Source organism: Eleutherodactylus coqui, chromosome 3 (genome assembly GCF_035609145.1).
Source record: "Eleutherodactylus coqui strain aEleCoq1 chromosome 3, aEleCoq1.hap1, whole genome shotgun sequence".
Classification (NCBI taxonomy): Eukaryota; Metazoa; Chordata; class Amphibia; order Anura; family Eleutherodactylidae; genus Eleutherodactylus; species Eleutherodactylus coqui.
Window position 1 is genome coordinate 80,594,777 of NC_089839.1, and position 21,156 is coordinate 80,615,932.

The following is a 21,156-nucleotide window of genomic DNA, read 5'->3' on the forward strand; positions in this document are numbered from 1 at the left end:
AGCATGTTGCCCCTCGCCTGCCCTATCCGCTTCTGTGTCGTTTCCATCATTTTCTTGGGTTTTCCAGATTTTCACAAATGAAAACCTTAGCGAAGCATGGGTCATATACAAAAATTCTCGAGTTGCTAATTGACTTCAATGGGGTTCGTTACTCGAAACGAACTCTCGAGCATCGCGAAAAGTTCGACTCGAGCAACTAGCACCCGAGCATTTTGGTGCTCGCTCATCTCTAGTTATATTCACTTATAAAAGCAAGCAGATACAAGATACATCTAGCTCAGGGCGCCCACTTTTTTTCTCTGCAGTGGTCTATGGGACTTGTAATGTTAGGGCGCCCACCCACTGGCGATTTTTTTTTTCTTTGCGTTTTTTCTCAAGAGCAATTAGAATTGAATGTACTCCTGTCCACTGGCGTTTTTTTTTGCGTTGCGTTGCGTTTTTTAACATAGGAACTGTCAGTTGCATATGTGTCCTTATTTTTCTCCTAATGCACCCATGAAAGTCAATGGAAATTAATGGAAAAGCCGCGAAAACGCGGCAAAAAACGCGCGAAAAACGCGCGGAAAACGCAGCGTTTTTCACGCACGAAAATCGCAAACGCCAGTGGGTGGGCGCCCTTAAAATCGCGATCGCGCAAAATCGCAATTTACCGCGAAATCGCGATTTTGCGCGATCGCGATTTTAACATTACAAGTCCCATAGACCCCTGCAGAGAAAAAAATGCTGCGAATTTCGCAGGGAAAAAAATCGCCAGTGGGTGGGCGCCCTTAGGGCGCCCACCCACTGACGTTTGCGATTTCCATGCGTGAAAAACGCAGCGTTTTCGGCGCGTTTTCCGCGCGTTTTTCGCGGCGTTTTCGCGGCTTTTTCGCGCCATTTCCATTGACATTCATGGGTGCATTAAGAGAAAAATAAGGACACATATGCAACTGACAGTTCCTATGTTAAAAATCGCAATGGACCAAAAAAAAACGCCAGTGGACAGGAACACATGTTATCTCTATGCCTGTGCAGGAAAAACGCAAAACGCAAAACGCAAAGGCAGGTAAAAAAAACGCCAGTGGGTGGGCGCCCTTACTCTGCAGACATTATTATTACATATTTTTACTATATTACATGGGGAATGTTTTATAAAAATGTTCTAGATTTCTTTACGGACGATTTCTAAAGAAATGATCAGATAGAGGCAGACTTAGTAAAAAAAATAAGCTGTGTCATGTAAAAACGACTTTCCCCGATGTTGCATTTATAAAGAAGGCTGAAACTGCTTTTCTAGCAAAAGCATGATTTTTAAATCCGCAATTTACATCACAGTTTGTACATGAGCTTTCAAGTTAATCTACACTTTGAGGTTTCACCCCTGTTGTGATACAAGAATACTGACAATACATAGACTGTTGTTGTCGCACTAGCAAAAAGTATGTTCGCTGTCTCTAGGACTTTCCCCGGTATGCCCAACTCCTTTCCATAAAGGGGCAGAGCAACTGTCACTTCGAGTGACGAGGTATGTAGACTCCTTGCTTACTCTCTGTCTACCTCCCTTTCCTCTTATCTTCTTCTCCAATCTCCAAAGTGATGGAAAAAAGCAACACCTTTTATGTCTAACAATAATTTTTGTGTTGCTTTTTACAGAACAATTCATTGACCCCACCAGTTTTCTAATCCAGAGTGTCTCAAATGTAATTTGCTCCATTGTGTTTGGAAACCGGTTTGAATACACCAATGCTAGTTTCCAGAAGCTCCTGACCTTGTTCTCTATGGTGTTTCAGGATATGAGCAGCATTCCTGGACAAGTAAGTGCCACTACATCACCACATTATGAGCTAGACACCTGCATTTAGAAGTGTCCAATCTGCTGCATATCTGAAATCTGACTAAACAATATTTCTCAGCAACCGATTTAGCACCTTCAAAGTGGGAACAAGGCACATGTGTAACTACAGAAGTTAGTCGAAACTAGGAGCTAGTGTCTGAGGGGGCCGCAAAAACACAGTACCAAAATATAGATCACTAATGCCATATGATAGTTAGGGGGTGGGGTGGGGGGTGTTGTTACAGATTTTGCATTGGGAAGCTTCAACTTACATCTCTGGTGGGTGCTGAACATTAAAATTCACTACAACACTTGTGAAGTACAAAAAAGTCATTTAGTAGTGCCACTCCAATCAAAGTCAAAATTAAACTCCTGGGTATGCGCAGTATTTACATTGTTTTCCATAGGAATGAAAACTCGTGATCTTTTTTACATGAGCCATTACATTGCAGAAGAAGCAAGCTAATCAGACGTTAACCCCTTAGTGACCAAGCTTTTTTTCCATTTTAGTTCTTTCCTCAACCCTTTAAAAAAATCGTAACTCCTTTATTTATCCTTCGACGTAGCTGTATGCGGGCTTGTTTTTGAGGGGCGAGTTGCATTTTTCAATGGTGCTATTTAATGTATCATATAAGTAAAAACTTTTGAAATGAAAAAAACGACATTCCGACATATTTCGGTTCGTCTTGTTTCTAGGGCACACAAACTGTGACAAAAATAATATGATAACTTTATTCTATGGGGCAGTACAATTACTACGATACCAAACTTAATTTTTTTTTGCTGTACTACTTATATATTTTTTTTAAAGATATTTAATTTTAAAAAATTATTTTCTGTCTCCATCTGCTGCGCACAATAACTTTTTTAGTTTTCTGTCAACGAAGTTGTGCAAGGGCTCATTTTGTGCGGTACATTCTGTAGTTTCCGTTGGTACCATTTTTAAATAGATACAAAAAGAATGCAACTCACAGGTATACGCTGGATGCGTTTCGGCCATAGTAGCCTTTGTCAACAGCCTTTGTCAGGCTGTTGACAAAGGCTACTATGGCCGAAATGCGTTCAGCATATACCTGTGAGCTGCATGCTTTTTAACTAATAAAGAATATTTTTTTAAGTGGTAGAAGCTCCCCTCCACACCTTCTTTTCTTCTATGTCAGATCTGACAGCAGCATTTAAAGGGTTAACAGCCCTGATCGCCCGCGCGGCTCAATGGGGCTGTTGTCCACAGGTGTCAGCTGTAATAAACAGCTGACACCTGTGAGGTATGGAGGGAGATAGCAGCGCTATGGCAGGACGTAAAAACACGATAGAGTGGTCACTAAGGGGTTAAAGAGGCTTTTCAGACACAAATACTATTAATTATCTATTCTCAGGATAGTTGTGTAGTCAGGGTTCACTGCTTAGGAACCTGGCCAATCAGCTGAGTGGGTGCATGCTGCCCCAAACCCTGTGTAGTGGCTGACACTTGTAATTGCAGGTGAAGATCCCATTGATTTCAATGAGACCCTTGACTTGCTACGGATTGACTGTGAATGCCCCGCACAACCAGACCGTTTGGTTTACTCTTCCATAACTGCCTGTTTTTAGTACTGGCAATAGCCAGTCCACAGCCTTCTATTACATTACCTCAGCAAGCTCCAATTCCAATGCAAAACAACTAAGGTGGGAATGGAAGCTCCAATATATCACAGCCTTATGCACCACTGGCATCTTAGTATTCCCTTACATCGTAACATAGTATGTAAGGCCGAATGAAGACAATGTCCATCTAGTCCAGCCTGTTTATCCTCCTATGTTGTTGATCCATGTATTTATACATAGTTATTTGATCACCCCTTAGCCGTCTCTTTTCCAGGGTAAATAATCCCAATTTTGATAGCCTCTCCAGATATTCCAGTCCCTTCATTCCATGTATTAGTTTAGTTGCCCTTCTTTGAACCCCCTCCAGCACTGTAACATCTATCCTGAGCACCGGTTACCAGAACTGTACACAGTATTCCATGTAAGGCCTGACAAGTGCCTTATATAGTGGAAGAATAATGTTCTCGCCCCTATACCTCTTTTAATGCACCCCAACACTTTATTAGCTTTTGCAGCAGATCACTGGCATTGGTTACTCCAGTTTAATCTACAATACACTAGTACTCCCAGGTCTTTTTCCATCTCAATTTTCCCTAGCGGTACCCCATTTAGTGTTTATTGGTGACACCCGTTTCTCTTGCCCATGTGCATAACCTTTCATTTTTCAACATTAAACTTCTTTTGCCATTTTTCTGCCCAAGCTCCCAGCTTATCTAGGTCTGTTTGTAGCCATACATTGTCCTCCATTGCATTGATTATCTTGTATAATTTTGTGTCATCTGCAAATATTGATATTTTGCTGTGCAGCCCCTCTATCAGGTCGTTGATAAATGTATTGAACAGAATGGGGCCTGATACTAGCAACGGTGGCCCAATCAGAGTATGAACCGTTTATTACCACCCATTCTTTACCCAGATCCACACGTTTTCATCCAATCCGAGCTGCCTCATTTTATATATCAACCTATAATGCAGCACAGTGTTAAATGCTTTAGAGAAGTCCAGATATACAAGATCAATAGACTCTCCCAGGTCCAGCCTAGAGCTTACGTCATCATAGAAGCTGATCAGATTGGTCTGACATGATTGAGCCTTCATGAACCCATGCTGGTGAGGAGTTATTCTGTTGTTCTCCTTGAGGTATTCTACAATGGCGTCTCTCAGAAACCCCTCGAATATTTTTCCAATTACTGAAGAGAGACTTACCGGCCTGTAGTTATCAGGCTCACTTTTGGACCCCTTTTTGTAAATTGGAACCACATTGTCAATGCGCCAATCCAATGGTACAACCCCGGTCTTGATAGTATCCATAAATATTAGATATAGCGGCCTAGCTATCTCGTCACTTAGTACCATAGAACCCTTGGGTGTATTCCATCCGGGCCTGGCGACTTATCGATTTTAATCTTCTTTAACCGGTTCCGCACCTCCTCCTGCATTAGGTATGAGATATTTTGTGATGGGTTCATTTTATTCCCCTGCATCTCATGTGGTATTTCCTTTTCGTTTGTGAATACGCTTGAAAAGATACTATTTAATAGGTTTGCCTTCCCTCCATCATCTTCAATGATTTCTCCTGCATGATTTGTTAAAGGGCTAGTGCTCTCAGTGCAAATCCTTTTGCTGTTAATATAGTTGAAAAATAGTTTCGGGTTGTTTTTGCTCTTTTTGGCCACCAGTCTTTCTGCCTCCTTCTTAGCAATTTTGATCTTATCTTTGCATATTTATTTTTTTTCCTTGTATGATTTTAGCGCTTTTTCGCTGCCTTCTAGCTTCAGACCTTCTGTCTGTAGATGACTGTTGGGCTTTGCCCTCCAATCTATCAATCACTCAGATGATAGCAACATGCCTTATATATTTTGCAACATGTGAAAATAGTGCTCTTAACCCCTTACATGACATGTACAATGCACATAGCAACATGTAAAGGGTTCACAGAGGGAACAGGCTCCCTTTGTAATGTCATCTGCACTCCACAATGTGTTTGCATGGCTTGCGATTGCTGCTATGAGTGATAATGCATTGCAGTCCAGAAATACTGCAATGCATGATCATAGCAATCATAGCTTTTATGGTTCAAGTACTCTACAGGGACATAAAAATGTTTAAAAAAATTAAATTGTGTAAAAGAAGACATACAAAATGATAAAAGTATATTTTTTTGGTGCAGTTTCGCCAGTTTGCATGACATTTAAAAAACAACACTTATTTGGTATCATCATATCAATAATAAGCTGTACAATCAATTGAACACACTATTTCTCCTGCATGGCAAAATCTATAAAAAAACAAAAAAACAAAAACAGAGCCAAAATGCTTATTTTGTTCATTTTGCCCATAAAGAAAATGCAATAAAAGTGATTAAATAATCCGTATTCAAATCTTTTGAAATCGGAAATATGTCAGCAAATAAATATACAGAAAACAAGCCTTCACTGAGCTTGTCCATGGAAAAAAAAGTAAAGGGACTTTGAATGTAACGATGTAAAGAAAAATCGAAAAAAAAGGTTTCTATTGTGCAAAAACTATTATATCGTCATAATCGTACCAGCTACAGAAAAAGTAAATCATGTCATTTATGCTGCATGATTACCACTGTAAAAAAAATTATGTCAGAATTGATATTTTCTCTCCCTGTCCTCCAAAAAATTAATACAAGATTTACAATACATTTTATATACCACTTCAATGGAAAAATAGGAAAGTTAAGGCTTTTGAAAAGCGGGGATGAAAATCTGCCCAAAAATTGTTAGGTCCTTTGGGCCAAAATAGGCCATGTCTTTAAGGAGTTAACCACTATGTCTGGCTACTATAACTGCCTGGAAGGCACTGGAGAAAGCTTTATGCCCTTCCTATTATCTGGCCATGAATCTTTGAGTTTTCCTCAGCAGTATTTTAATTAATTATTTATGAACACTTTATCTATGATGTGAGCTAAGAAATGACATAAGAAGTTACTTCCAAGAAGGACTACCACAGTAACAAGTTAGGCAGTGTTTATTGCAGGTAATATACATAGAATCATAGAAGGTAGAGTTGGAAGGGACCTCCAGGGTTATAGGCTCCAACCCCTGGCTCAATGCATGATTCACTAAATAATCCCAGACAGATGTCTGTCCAGCCTTTGTTTGAAGACTTCCATTGAAAGAGAACTCACAACCTCCCATTTTAACCTGTTCCACTGATTGATGCCCCTCACCGTCCAAACGTTTTTCTAATATCTAATTTGTGTCTCCTGCCTTTCTGTTTCATCCCATTGCTTCTTGTCTTTCCTTGTGTAAATAAGAATAGGGCTGATCCCTCTGCACTGTGACAGCCCTTCAGATATTTCTAGAAAGCTATTAAGTCTCATTTCAGCCTTCTTTTTTGCTAGCTAAACATTTCAGATGCTTTAACCATTCTTCATAGGACATGATTTGCAGACCACTCACCATCCTGCTAGCTCTTCTCTGAACTTGCTCCAGTTTGTTTATGTCTTTTTTAAATTGGGTTGCCTAGAACTGGAAACAGTATTCCAGATGAGGTCTGTCTAAGGAAGAGTAGGTGGGGGATAATTACCTCACATGATCTAGACTCTATCATTTTCTTAATACATCCCAGAATTGTGTTTGCCTTTTTGCTGCTGCATCACATTGTTGTCTCATGTTCACTCTATGATCTATTAGTATATCCAAGTCTTTTGCACATGTGCTGCTTAGCCCAATTCCTACCATTCTGAATGTGTTTTTTTCAATTTTCTTGCACAAATCTAGGACTTTGCATTTCCCCTTGTTAAATACCATTCTGTTAGTCACTGTCCACTGTCCAAGCTTTTTTAGAGGTTTTTGAATCCACTCTCTTCCCTAGTGTTAGCTATGCCTCTTAGCTTTGTATCATTGGCAAATTTGATCAGTTCCCCTCAATTCCCTCCTCCAGATCAGAACCTTGACAGAACCTTGTGGTACCCCCCTTGACACATTCTTCCAATGTGCAGCCATTTATGACCATTCTTTGAGCAAGATCACTCAGCCAGTTATGAATCCACCTAACAGTCGTCTTGTCAATCCCATATTAGGTCATTTTTTCAATAAGTATACTATGAGATACTTTTTCAAATGCTTTACTAAAGTCAAGATATACTATATCCACCGCATTTCCCTGATCAACCCAGTCGGTGATTCTGTCATAGAAGAAAATTAGATTCGCCTGGCATGACTTGTTTGCTACAAACCCATGCTGGCTCTTTTTAATTACTTTCTTTCCACTTCTAATAGCAAGGTATTCAAATGTAATAAATAGCTGTATATGTTTATCTGGCCTTTCCCTTCCCTTCACATATTGTTCTTGTTGAAAGCTCCCCTGATAAGTGTAGCAAGGCATCTGCCAATTATATGCTTACTTTTGTTAGTGTTACTACCAATAATCTTAATACCATTATTGCCATTTAATGTTGAGGAGCTAAAACAATTGAACCCCGTTTCAGGTTGAACTTTGCTAAACGCTTGGGTCAGCACTAACCCGAACTTCAACTGGTTTGTCTCGACTGATCCCACTAAAATTCCTCCTCTTTATTAAAGTTACTCACCGCTATTGCCAATAATTTGAAAATGAATAATCTCTATTTCTTCACCCAGTTGCTGGAAATGCTGCCCTCAATCATGAAATATGTACCGGGACGACACAAAAGAATAATCGAAAGCTTGCAAAAACTGAATGATTTCATCATGGAGCGAGTAAAGATGAACAAGGAGTCATTTGATCCCGACTCACCAAGAGATTTCATTGATTCCTTCCTCATCAAACAACAGCAGGTATCTGAATTAGGCTGATTTCACATGAGCTCTAATCTTGTGCAAGTTTTGTGCATTGTGAGACTCACAAAATTCATGCGACTAGGAATCCCATTCTTTTGAATGGAGTCATGCACATAAGCCATGTTTAACATTAGAAACACTTCTAATTCTTGATCGTACATGAAACTCGCGTAAGAGGATCGGAAAATTACAGAAGCGATGGAAAGGCATTTTTGCCTAAAAAAATCGTGTGTTTTGCCTCACATCTGTGGGTAAAACATATGTTGAGTGCGAGTTCAGGACCATTTTCTTGGCCTGATATCACTCTCGCCCATGTGAAGTAAACCTAAGGGTAATGATAGGGTTAGGCAATGCGGATGAGGAATTGGTCTAGCTGAATTTGGCTGGGGTGGGATTTAGAGTCCTATCCTCATTAGCATGCAGCATAATTAGAGTGTAAGATTTAGCCTGCTTGGTGTCCAGTTCATTTAATAATTCAGCTAGGGTATGGTAGTACAGCGGAGCCTATGCCAATGGCTGGCAATATGTCACTGGGTAATGGGAATAGACTGACATCAGCAACTTCGTAAGTCTCAGGAGACTGTCCGATCATTTCAATGTACTGATGATCGATAAACATTGATGCATGCACAAGACATGCAAATGAAAGAATGCCTCTTTCCAGACGGACATACAGTAGTTGCTGATGTACCGATACAACAAACCGCAAAGGATCATAGGGGTCTGTTTATATGATGTCAGCAGAACTTGATGGATTTCATGGCTTATACATGATTGAAAATGTTTTCACTGTAACACAGAGTGGAACAAAAACAATTTGGGGTTTTGGACAATCCCTTTAAGATTTGTACACCAGACTAGTGCACTTGTAATTTTACTTTCTTTGATTTTGAGTTACCCTAAAAAGGTCACTGCAAAATGCAGCACCTCTTTAAAGCATAATGCATAAGTATAATATAGAAGGGGAGATTAATTTTACTAAGTGCAACAAAAAAAACTAATGTACATGCTGTGTGCCAAGTTTATTATGTTTTTCAGTCACCTTTTGCACCTCACTAGAGAGTTTTGAAAAACATTGAGAAAAAGATGACATGGCCAAGAGGATTCGTGAAATGCTCCAGATCTATTCATAGCGTTAGCCACAATTTAGGGCGCAAAATATTGGTCAGAAAATAAGTCAACCAAGAAGTCACATAAGGAAGAGAAAAATGTCTGACACATCAAGGAATATGTGCCAAATCTATCACACAACGTGCGCCATGGTGATAAATTTGGATTGATCTAGTTCTATACTGTTTAAAGAAAATGATGCTGAATCTCCTCAAATCTGTTTTCAGGAAGGGAACAATCCTAACTTTGACAATGAGAACATGTTGATGACCCTACAGAACATGTTTTTTGCCGGTACTGAAACAGTCAGCTCTACCCTAAGACATTCGTTAATGATAATTATGAGATATCCTGAAATACAAGGTCAGTATTAAATTTGTAATGCACTTTTTGCTATAAGGATCCCTGGATGATAAGCTGACCACAGGATATCAAACTGGCTGGCATCCCACCGATCCATTTTAACTCTTAGGCCTCATGTCCACGGGCAAAAGAAGAATTAAAATCCGCAGCGGATTTTAACTCTTCTCCTGCCCGCGGATCCGCACCCCATAGGGATGGATTGACCACCCGCGGGTAGATAAATACCCGCGGATGGTCAATAAAAGTGATTTAAAAAAAAATGGAGCATGAAAAAATCTTGACCATGCTCCATTTTCGTGCGGGTCTCCCGCGGGGACGGCTCCCGCAGGCTTCTATTGAAGCCTATGGAAGCCGTCCGGATCCGCGGGAGACAAAAATCAGAATTTACTCACCCGCTCCGGTTCTTCCCTTCGCCGCGGCGCCATCTTCTCTCCATCGCAGCCGGATCTTTTTTCTTCGGCCCGGCGCATGCGCATCCGCTGGGCCGAAGAAAGAAGATCCGGCCGCGACGCAGAGAAGATGACGCCGCGGCGAAGGGAAGATCCGGAGCGTGTGAGAGGTGAGTTTATTCTTATTTATTCTTATTTTTTAGCATCATGTCCGCGGGGCAGGAGGGACCCGCTCCGGATTCTCCATGGAGAATCCGTAGCGGGCCTGATTTTCCCCGTGGACATGAGGCCTTAGAGGAACCAGACAACAAGGGTTCAATTTTTTTGCAGCATCTCCACAGGGAAAATGAAGTATTACAAGGATCTCAAAAATGAATTGGTAATGCATGTAAGGCTTTGTTCATGTTGCATCCAACTCTTACATTGGAAGTAAATGTTGTAAGCATCACCAGACACCATTCAGAGGCATACATTGACCATTAGCTACACTGCAAAAAACAAAACCAGTGGCCCACCATGTAGGAAAGCACATACTATGAAGGGCTATATTATAGCTAATGGATGTTTATTATTTCCTCACTCACTGCACTATGACTATCTTTTTATAAAGATACTTCTTATTTGTAATTTAAAAGAAATCTGTCACCTCCCAAAAGCATCATAATATAAGTTATGGCGCTGTTCAGGGAGGTGACGGGGAGACAAGTGATGTAATTTTTATTCTCACCCACTCTCCCAATCCCGCAGTGTCCCCAGATGAAGTCTATGTGTGGCACGAAAATCTGATTCTTTTCAGATTGCTATGCACTTGCTCTCCCATAGACATCTATGAGAGAGTGCATGCATGGCAATCTGAAAAAAGTCAGATTTTTATGCCGCACGCAGACTTCCCTTAAATGAGAGCGGGTGAGTATAAAAATAACATCACTTGACTACCAATCACCTACCTGAACAACACCATAACTTAGTTTATGGTGCTGTTGGAAGGCAACAAGTTCCCTTTAAACTATGCTTTATTATTTTCCTTGCAACGTTTTTTACTCAGCTAAAATGCATGAAGAAATAATCCAAGTGATTGGGGAAAATCGCATCCCAAACATTGAAGACCGCAGTAAAATGCCATATATGGATGCTGTAATACATGAGATCCAGAGATTCGTTGATATCCTCCCACTGAATCTACCCCATGCAACAATAAGGGATGTTAACTTCAAGGGATACACTATTCCCAAGGTAAGAAAATGAGATAATGCATCCTTAATGACTAAATATTATTAGTACTTGGTTTCTCTTGCTGAGAAAAATCATATTAAATAATATTAGTGAAACGGTAATTTTCAAAGATGTTTTAGGGTTTGTCTGCTCTAGGTAAACTTTTTTTTTGCAACTATACAATGATCACAGAGTCCCACTTCTGTGAGTCTTTGTGATCAGGTGGAATCTGAATAGACCAACAAACAAGTGCTCCATTTCTCTGCAGCACCACTGCAGGTGAAATGAAGAATGACATGGTGCCCAATAAAATTACTTAGCTCTGTGAATGAATGAGTTCCAAAGAGATAGACACTATGCTATCATTTGGGGCCGGAGATGCCGACACAGCCCTCCTGGTGGCTACGGCTCTCATTCAGCCTCCTCCAAGTGCAAATGTCTGCCACTGGCATCTGTTTTCAGGCACAGCAGCCTGCAGGGTGTGCACATGCTTCTGGCTTGTTCTTGGTGGGAGAGTACACGTCAAACAATTTAAATCAGCTTTCCCCTACAAATCATCTTTGAGCCCTGATTATATCTGGAATCCTCCCTCTGGGTGCCTGAGTATTGTGGTCTTTTGTCACTCATGGTGCTATTAGTTTGTCCTAATTCTCCAGTTCCCTACATTTGGCTATTTCTGACTAAATTTCTAAGTTTGTCATCTGTGAAGAGACTTGGCAATGTTAATGGTACAATTGTACCCTGAAGTCTCCTGTGTCAAGGCAAGGGCTCTTCTCACTGAGCCACTGGTTTTGCTGGACAGCTCCTTGCTAAGATCATTGACCTAGTTCCTTGCTTTGTTTTGCCTTGACTGACTAAATTAGCTCCACCTTTTGACTTCCTATAACAGCCACAACCATCCACTTCCAGTTTGTGAGACTAATATGCTTAAAGAAGAACTCATTTTTTGTTTTCTTTGGGAAATCCACCACAGTATCAATGTGGTGATCTCTATTGTGAATAATTTCGTTTTGTATTCTGTCCCTTCTAATAATACAATCTATTACCTGGGTTCGAGCATTAGAAAATGTGTCTGCAAAATGAGCCCTATTTCCTATTCCTATAGCAAGCCTGTTAACATACCATCTTTAACCCTTCCCTTGGTGTGCACACCTGTTGTCAGACTGAAGGTTAGCCTCAAGCCTTCAGTATACTCATTTTGACTGACCCAGTCTGATTGCCATTAGAGAGTCGGGAAGGAATTTTTTCCCCAAAAGGGCTGATTGGCTTCTGCTCTTGGGGTTTTTTGCCTTCCTCTGGATAAACAAAATAGGAGGCTAGACAGGCTGGACTAGATGGACATTGTCTTCATTCAGCCTTACGAACTATGTTACTATGTAGATTAATCTAGAGTCAGGCACGCTCTTCTACCACTATTTCCACAGATCCTTGTCACTGTCCAAATTTCCAGCTTGTCTTAAGACACAACGTTGTCTCTCTCTCTCTTTCTCAGCTCCAAACACCAGGCAGTCTTCAGTCACTATCCTATCTTATCAGCTCCATCAGCTTCCCCTCACACTCAGCAGCTGCTCACCTCTCTTAGCACCAGCTCCAGTTTACTCTGCTTAGCACTGTCTCTCCACTGTGACTCCGCACAAAAAGGTCTCTTTTATTCTCAATACTCCAGTCTCTAGAATGTTTCTACTGAGCATGCTCAGTTACAGTCAGCTGAAAGTTGTGATTTTTTTACATAAATCATAGTCTGTCTCCATGTAATTATTTTAACCCTTTAGAGTAGCCTTTTACACTCCAAGGGAAAAAAAAACTTCTTAAAAGGAGTGTTGCCAATAACTCATTGATGGTTCACTGTGCAGTAATTGTAAAAATCATTAATCTTTCTAAATGCAATACATTTTCAAAAAAGCATCAATTTTTCTGTGTACTCACCCCTGTGAATGAGTTGGAATGCAGTTTTTCCTCACATAGTTATTCAACTCATCCATCAGTAGTTCTCTGTAGCGAGTACAAGCATGTATAGTTTGTCACGTCTCTCTCTTCATTACGGTACCAGGTCTCTGGTAGTACAGATATCCCCAGCAAGCGCAGCATTGATGCCCTTAACATACAGGGCTAGCATGTGCATTGCAGAGCCCAAGTGTTGTGTTCAGACATAATTGCTCCTGCTATATAGATGGAGCTTTAGCGCCTCCTTCTCTCCTTGTCTCACTTGGCTGTTTGCAATAAACTAGGATTTGGGGAATTTCAGTGATGGTCACTTGTGAGACTGAGCTGGACTTTCCTCTCTGAGTGCGACTGGAGGAACCAGGGACCAAAAAGGAAGTTAAAAAGTAGTAAGTAGGTAACAAGATGTATCTGTTTCTATAAAGGTGAAAGTCCTCAAGGACTGACTGACTGACTCCCCACTAATTCTCTATCTTCCCGGTGTCATACAAACATGAAATTTGGCAGGAGCATTCTTAAGTTCCTAAATAGGGAACGTTTAGGGGTCACAACTCGATTATTCAATGCTAATTGCAAAAGTAAATACACCCCTAAATAATGTAACTTTCCGGTGTTGTACAATTGGGAATTTTGGCACAAGCATTCTTTAGGTTCTATGTAAGAAAAGTAAAGCAAATGGATTAAGCAGCAAATCACAATGAGGTACCTATTATAGAGGACTTTAATTATCCGTTTTGAACTAGAAAGCCGAAACCTGTAAATCTCATAACGGTAACAACTTACTGTTGACTTCTAAGCATAATTACCTAACCCAACTAATACAGGACCCAACTAGAGGGCCAGCCACTTTAGACTCAATATTGACCCAACAGACCTGACAAAATAACAGGGGTGCAGGTTGGCGGGTACCTGGGAAATAGTGACCATAATGTAATAAATTTTAACTTGTCTTTCAAAAGAGGGTTTTATAGAGGAGCTACGAAAATACTAAATTTTAGGAAGGCTAAGTTTGATCAGCTTAGAGTTGCACTTAACCTTATTGATTGAGACAATGTCCTCAAAAATAAGAGTCCAGACAATTAATGAGAAAAGTTCTAAAAACATCCTAATTGCTAAGTGTGAGAGATTCATACCTTATAGTAATAAAAGGGTTTGGAATAGAAGAAAACAAGTGAGTCTCAATAAAGATGTAAAGCGAACAACAAACAGCAAAAAGAGAGCATTTGAGCTACTAAAACAAGAAGGAAGCGAAGAAGTACTAAAAACCTATTAGGAAAAGAATAAATTATGTAAAAATCAGATAAAAGCAGCAAAGGTGGAGGCAGAGAGTTACTGCCACTGGATTGGAGCATTGGCAATGTGGTGCCGATATTCAAAAAGTTGTCAAAACTATAGACTGGTAAGTCTTACTTCTATTGTAGGTAAAATGTTTCAAGGGTTTCTAAAATATGCTATCCTGGAGTACCTCCAGGAAAATAGCTGTATAACTCTATATCAGCATGGTTTTTATGAGAGATTGCTCCTGTCAAACCAACCTTATCAGCTTCTATGAGGAGGTAAGTTCTAGACTAGACTGGGGAGAATCATTGAATCTTGTGTATCTGGACTTATTTCAAAGCGTTTGATATTGTGCTGCATAAAAGGTTGGTATATAAAATGTCAATGCTTGGTCTGGGTGAGAATGTGTGTAACTTGGTAAATGACTGGCTCAGTGATTAGGTCACCGTTACTAGTCGGATACCACAGGGGTTGGTTTTGGGCACTGGTCAGATCACACATGGAATATTGTGTATAGTTTTGGGCACCGGTACATAAGAAGAACAGAGCTTGAGAGGGTAAAAGGCGGGCAACTTAAGTAATAAATGGAATGAATGGACTACAATACCCAGAGTAGTTATCAAAATTGGGATTATTTAGTTTAGAAAAAAGATGGCTGAGGGGCAACCTAGTGACTATGTATAAATATATCAAGGTTTAATACATACAAAATTACAATGCTTGTCAACAGCACTCACCACACCAAGATATGCAGAACGAATGGTGCACGCCTCAGAAGAGACTGGATCCCAAATCCCATGCAATCCAGTAAGAAGTAAATAGTGAAGGCAGCACTCCACACAGCGATTTATAATAGGTATATAACCTTTATTGAGCCCATGGTCTTGAGCGTCAGCGACGTTTCCACCCAAACTGGGTCGTTTTCAAACTTGAAAAAGACCCAGTTTGGGTTGAAACGTCGCTGACGCTTAAAGGAGATGTCTCGAGGAAGCAGTGAATTTTTTTTTTTGCCCAGTCCCCCTAATTAAACATACATTACTAATTACCCCTGTAAATGACTTTCCTAGCTGGTTTCTACTTACCGTTCCAGCGTTTCAGCAACTTATAAAACTTTTTCCCAAGATGGCCGCCAGCTCTTTTCGCATCGCTTGCTGTAGCCCGACGTGCGCGCTCCCGAGACGCTACCAGCTGTGTCTCCATGACAACCAGACGCCCCGCAGCCGCCGACCGGACCCCTGGAGTGAACACGGCCGACCAGTCACCCACCGCCAGGCAGAAGGTAACCGGCGCAGCCCCCCCCCATCACAGCGGCAGCCCCCCCGGCCCAGCGACAGCCCCCCCCCGGCCCAGCGCTAGTTCCCCCGGCCCAGCGACAGCCCCCCCCCCCGGCCTAGCGCTAGTTCCCCCGGCCCAGCGCTAGTTCCCCCGGCGCAGCGACAGCCCCCCCCCCCGGCCCAGCGCTAGTTCCCCCGGCCCAGCGACAGCCCCCCCGGCCCAGCGCTAGTTCCCCCGGCCTAGCGACAGCCCCCCCCGGCCCAGCGACAGCCCCCCCCCGGCCCAGCGCTAGTTCCCCCGGCCTAGCGACAGCCCCCCCCGGCCCAGCGACAGCCCCCCCCGACCCAGCGCTAGTTCCTCCGGCGCAGCGACAGCCCCCCCCCATCGCAGCGACAGCCCCCCCATCGCAGCGGCAGCCCCCCCCCCGGCGCAGCCCGGCGCAACGGCAGCCCCCCCGGCCCATCACTTACCAGGACAGCTGGACGGCGGGACAGCTGGGCGGCTTCTCCGGACAGCTCGGCAGCTCTGCACCTTCCTCTAACAGAGGAAGGTACAGAATGGCCGCTCCAGCGCGCTCCCGAGCAGTGACAGCTCGTCTGCGCATGCGCAGAAGAGCTGTAGCGGGGAGCACACTGAAGCGGCTCGTGCTGAAAGGAGAAGACCGGACTGCGCAAGCGCGTCTAAAAAAGCAAGCTGCCAGCGAATTTAGACGGAACCATGGAGACGAGGACGCTAGCAACGGAGCAGGTAAGTGGAATAACTTCTGTATGGCTCATATTTAATGCACGATGTATATTACAAAGTGCATTAATATGGCCATACGGAAGTGTATAACCCCACTTGGTTTCGCGAGACCACCCCTTTAAGACTATGGGCTCAATAAAGGTTATATACCTATTATAAATCGCTGTGCGGAGTGCTGCCTTCACTATTTACTTCTTCCAGGGTTTAATACATAGATCTTTCCCATCATCTATTTATACCCATGACTGTGACTGTAACAAGGGGGCATCCTCTACGTCTAGAGAAAAGAAGGTTTCATCACCAAGATAGAAACCGCACACCCACCCACAATTGTACGCACATAAACATTCTCGTGTGAATCCACCCTAAGAGGAATGAAGAGTATAGTAGTAATCTCCATCACCTTTACCCTTCAGTCTACAGGTGCATTTACTTTTCTAGGACAGGTTTCCACAGGTTGTTTGAACAATGGTCATTTTGTGGCATTCATGGACAATTCCTTGAAGTATTTGGAGTAGTGGTGTCTCATCAACTTAACAGCCCCTTGTGATCCATAAAGTAATGTTCATCTTTTGTTTTCTTAGGGCACAGATGTCTTTCCATTGTTGTGTTCTGTTCTTCGAGACCCCACCAAGATTACCCGCCCTGACACTTTTGATCCTAACAACTTCTTAGACAACAAGGGATGTTTTAGGAAGAACGATGCCTTCATGCCATTCTCTGCAGGTATTAAAGTGTAAATTGTTCACATGAGCCAAAGTAAAGAGTGATGGGATGATTTCTTAGAAACCTACAGCTAATAGTAAAATGGGAGTTTGTATAGTTTTCCAAGGATGTTGAGTTGATTGCTACAAAGGGGAAAAAAGTGATATTTTCATATACAGATGTAGCATGAATCCAGTAACAGTATTTAATCTTGCACAGTTTCACATAAAGTAATAGCAAATCCCTAGGAAATTCCATCACATTGTGATCAATAGGAGTCTGACCTCTGGAAACTGCACTGACTCTAACATTTTTTTTTTCTTACTCAAAGGCACCTCACTTGCTCTACAGGGAAACTGTGGCACAACTCCAAAATAGGAAATGGGGCTAGCTGCAGTTCCCTGCACAGCTGCACTCCTGGCCATCCAGGGATGCCATGAGATTTAAAAGCATGACCACTTTCTTCCAGAAACAGCACCACTTTGTCCATAGGCTGTGGCTAGTATTGCACCTGAGTCATATTCAAGGAGTGGCACAGTTTCTGAAAAAAATAAGCCATCTTTTCCTAATCTTATATAACCCACTTGTTGAGCTTGCAGTTAACTACTGTGTTTTCCCAATAATAGATCCTACCCTGATTTTCAGGGAGGGGGAATACCTTGAAAAATAAGCTCTCCCCTGAAAATAAGCCCTAGCTACACTACATGAAAAAAAATATATATATACTCACCTCGCAAGCGGCGTTCTGGTCCCTCACACTGGGCTGTGGCACTCCGGCAGTTTTCCGTGATGTCCTCAACGCTGAGAAAGCAATCTATTCCTGGTAATATGGGTTGAATACTCCACCTCCAGCAAGAGATTGCTGTGATTGGTTCATCGGGTGCAGCATCAGCCGATAAGAGTTGGCGCTCAGTTAACTAATCAGAGCCATTCATTGAATGTCATCATTGAATGGGTGTGATTGCTTAATCGAGTGCCAGCTGTGATTGGCTGATGTGGCTGCTCCCAATGTGATGTTGCTTGGTCCCTGATGACCTTCACTTCCGGGTGAAGAACGATGATTCGTGGAGTTGGAAGGGACCTTCAGGGGTAACCTGATCCAACCCCCTGCTCAGTGCATGATTCACTAAATCATCCCAGACAGATGTTTGTCCTGCCTCTGTTTGAAGAATTCCATTGGTAACCTGTTCCACTCATTGATCACCCTCATTGTCAGAAAGTTTTTTTGAATATCTAATTTGTGTCTCCCCCCCTTAAGTTTCATTCCATTGCTTCTAGTCTTTCCTTGAGTAAAAAATAATAGCACTGATCCCTCTACACTATGACAACCCTTCACTTCAACCCTGGCTCACTTCAACTGGTGACTAGCTGGTCGAATTGCTCTGGTGTCAATGACATCATGACTCGAAACAGCTTTTGGAAAACAAAAACCTCCCAGGATAACCTCTTTAATCCTAATTCAGGGTCTGAGGTGGTGATGTCTGATACTAAAGAACACAAAACATAGAATCACTGTGTCATGTACCCCTCTCAAACCTTGCACTTGACATAACAGAGTGTTGCCCATAATCTTCCTTTAAAGGCTATGGAAACCTTAGTGGAGGGCGACTGTTTCCATTAAATTGATGCATTTTGGGCTGATGATCAGTTTTGCAATAGAGTTTGATTAAAAATGTTGCACCATTTGTCTTCTGCATTTTCTACATATCACTGTATACGGATCCTGCAATCTAAGGCTTCTTTGACACAAATGTCATTTTATCACTCTGAAAGCTGCACTAAAGCACTAATTGCAACTAGTGGAGTTTAAAATCGCATGTATGAAGAATAGCCGCGACCAGTGCCGACTATTTTCTGTGCTTTTATCATCAATTCACATGCCTAGCTAGGTTGAAAACAGCCCTGAAAACAACTTTTAAATGACTTAAATGCCTCAACTAGAGGCACCTGTCATTGCTCGCTGCTGCTAAACTCCCTCACCCTCCCTTTGCCAGCCGGCTCCCATAGTCTCACACAGGAGTCTACAGAGTCTCCTGTGTTGTGCCATTAAAAGATAGGATAAGTCCCTTCTTTTAACTCAGAGAAATTTTGGCATTAATGAAACGTGCCTATTGTGCTATCTTTTGACGCGTTAAAAATTTTTTGGCTAAAGGAACCCATAGGAAACCATTGGTTCTTTTAGATGTGTCTATTTTGCATTAAAATGACATTCGTGTGAAAGAGTCCTATGGGTACTTTTAAATGGGATGACTGGTGCGTATAAGCTGACAGTCATCCCAACAATTATTGTTCCTGTGCTTTTACACAGGAGAGATAATCACTCACTGAATAGAAAGCAGAGCAAATCGGAAATCTCTTCTGGCCGCCTGCCTCCATTCAGAGTAAACAGGCAGTCATTCTTAGATAAACAACTGCCTGTTTACATGGGCTGATCGTTGTTTAATTTACATGCCTGCACAGACTAAATGCATGATAAACAAATTATCATCTGTTGTTCGGTTGCTGGTAGTATTTACACTGAACGAGTATCGTTCACTTTTCAATAATCCAGTGGGCATTATTTACCCTTTTACACTAAATGATTATTGCTCAGATGATTGCTGGATTAAGGGAATCTGAATCATGATTGTTCAGTGTAAATACCTGTATGCTCTAATTATTTTGTAGTTTAGTTCATGCAGGTATAAAACTCAAATGACGATTAGCCTGTATAAGGAGAGCAATGCCTTATAAGTCTCCTCACTCACCTCTCAGGTGTGTCCTTACACCCCTTCTGGGTGCTCTCCTTAAGAAGAGACAACACCCCTCTTAACCACCGCTACAGGTCTCTCACCAGCCAAGCCAGAAATCTACTGTACACTCATGAGGGGAAAACACCCCGAAACAGCTGACTGTGTATGGTTTTCTGCCTTGGTTTCCTATTCCCAATCATTGTTTTACAGACTTGTTAAACAGTTGTACATTGATTTGAAGGAATGCTGCAATCTAATAGGTGGTGCTGCAGAGGTATTGTTCCACCTTCCTTATCTGAGAAAGAAATGCATACTGGGTAAATTTATTATGGAAATGCAGGCAACTTATGCAATTTGTAATGCAATTTACTCAACCAATTATAATTTCAATCTAATGAGGTTTCTCTCATTTAGGGAAGCGGATATGTGCCGGAGAAGGTTTGGCCAGGATGCAGCTGTTTATTTTCCTAACAGTTATCTTACAGAACTTCACATTAATCCCAGAGAGAGAATTCACAGACAAAGACATCAATCCAGTGATGACAGGTTTTGCAAATGTTCCCAAATTTTATCGGATGTCATTCAAACCCCGAATTTAATTTTGGGTATACATGATATGCAGTGTTACTTCACGTGCATCAGATGTGATCTTTGGGGTAGATGGGTCAAGCAAATAGTCACAGAAAACAAAAAATATATATAATTACAAGTGATTTGTTTTCAATGTATCATGACTAACATGTAGCGCAGCCGTCTGATTTGCATTATTCAGAATATGTACATGTAAACTGAAATAAATCATTGTGGTTGTCTGTGTCAAGTAAATCATTGATTACGTTTCATTTTTAGTATGGTGTCCCCATCATGCAGAAATATCTTTAAAATCAGTGACTGTAAAATGTTGCACATTAACCCCTTAATACAGCACATATTTTACTATTTAAAGTGACCCACCAGTCACGAGCTCCAATTTTATATGCCAGTCAGTACCTTTGGGTAGAAGTATAGCTAAAGACTCATGGGTCCTAATTAGAGATGAGCAAGCACCGAAATGTTCGGGTGCTTGGTACTCTAATCGCACTTTTCGTAATGCTCGACAGCTCATTTCGAGTAACAAGCCCCATTGAAGTCATTTTGGGCATTAACTTCAAGGGAATTTTTGTATGGGACAGATGTTCCGCATGGGGAAGGTTGTGTGAAACACCTGAAAACATCAG

General features: G+C 41.7%; 1 protein-coding gene across 1 annotated transcript in view; it reads left to right on the forward strand.

Annotated features, from left to right (window-relative positions):
• Positions 1-20,728, forward strand: part of LOC136619770 (cytochrome P450 2G1-like) — a 62,207-nt gene extending 41,479 nt beyond the window's left edge. Inside the window, exons 4-9 of the mRNA XM_066594536.1 lie at positions 1,633-1,793; positions 8,011-8,187; positions 9,528-9,663; positions 11,098-11,285; positions 17,087-17,228; positions 20,354-20,728. Of these exons, the coding sequence (XP_066450633.1) occupies positions 1,633-1,793; positions 8,011-8,187; positions 9,528-9,663; positions 11,098-11,285; positions 17,087-17,228; positions 20,354-20,538 (989 nt within the window). The 3' untranslated portion in view covers positions 20,539-20,728. The remainder of the gene's footprint in view (positions 1-1,632; positions 1,794-8,010; positions 8,188-9,527; positions 9,664-11,097; positions 11,286-17,086; positions 17,229-20,353) is intronic.
• The last annotated feature ends 428 nt before the right edge of the window (positions 20,729-21,156 follow it).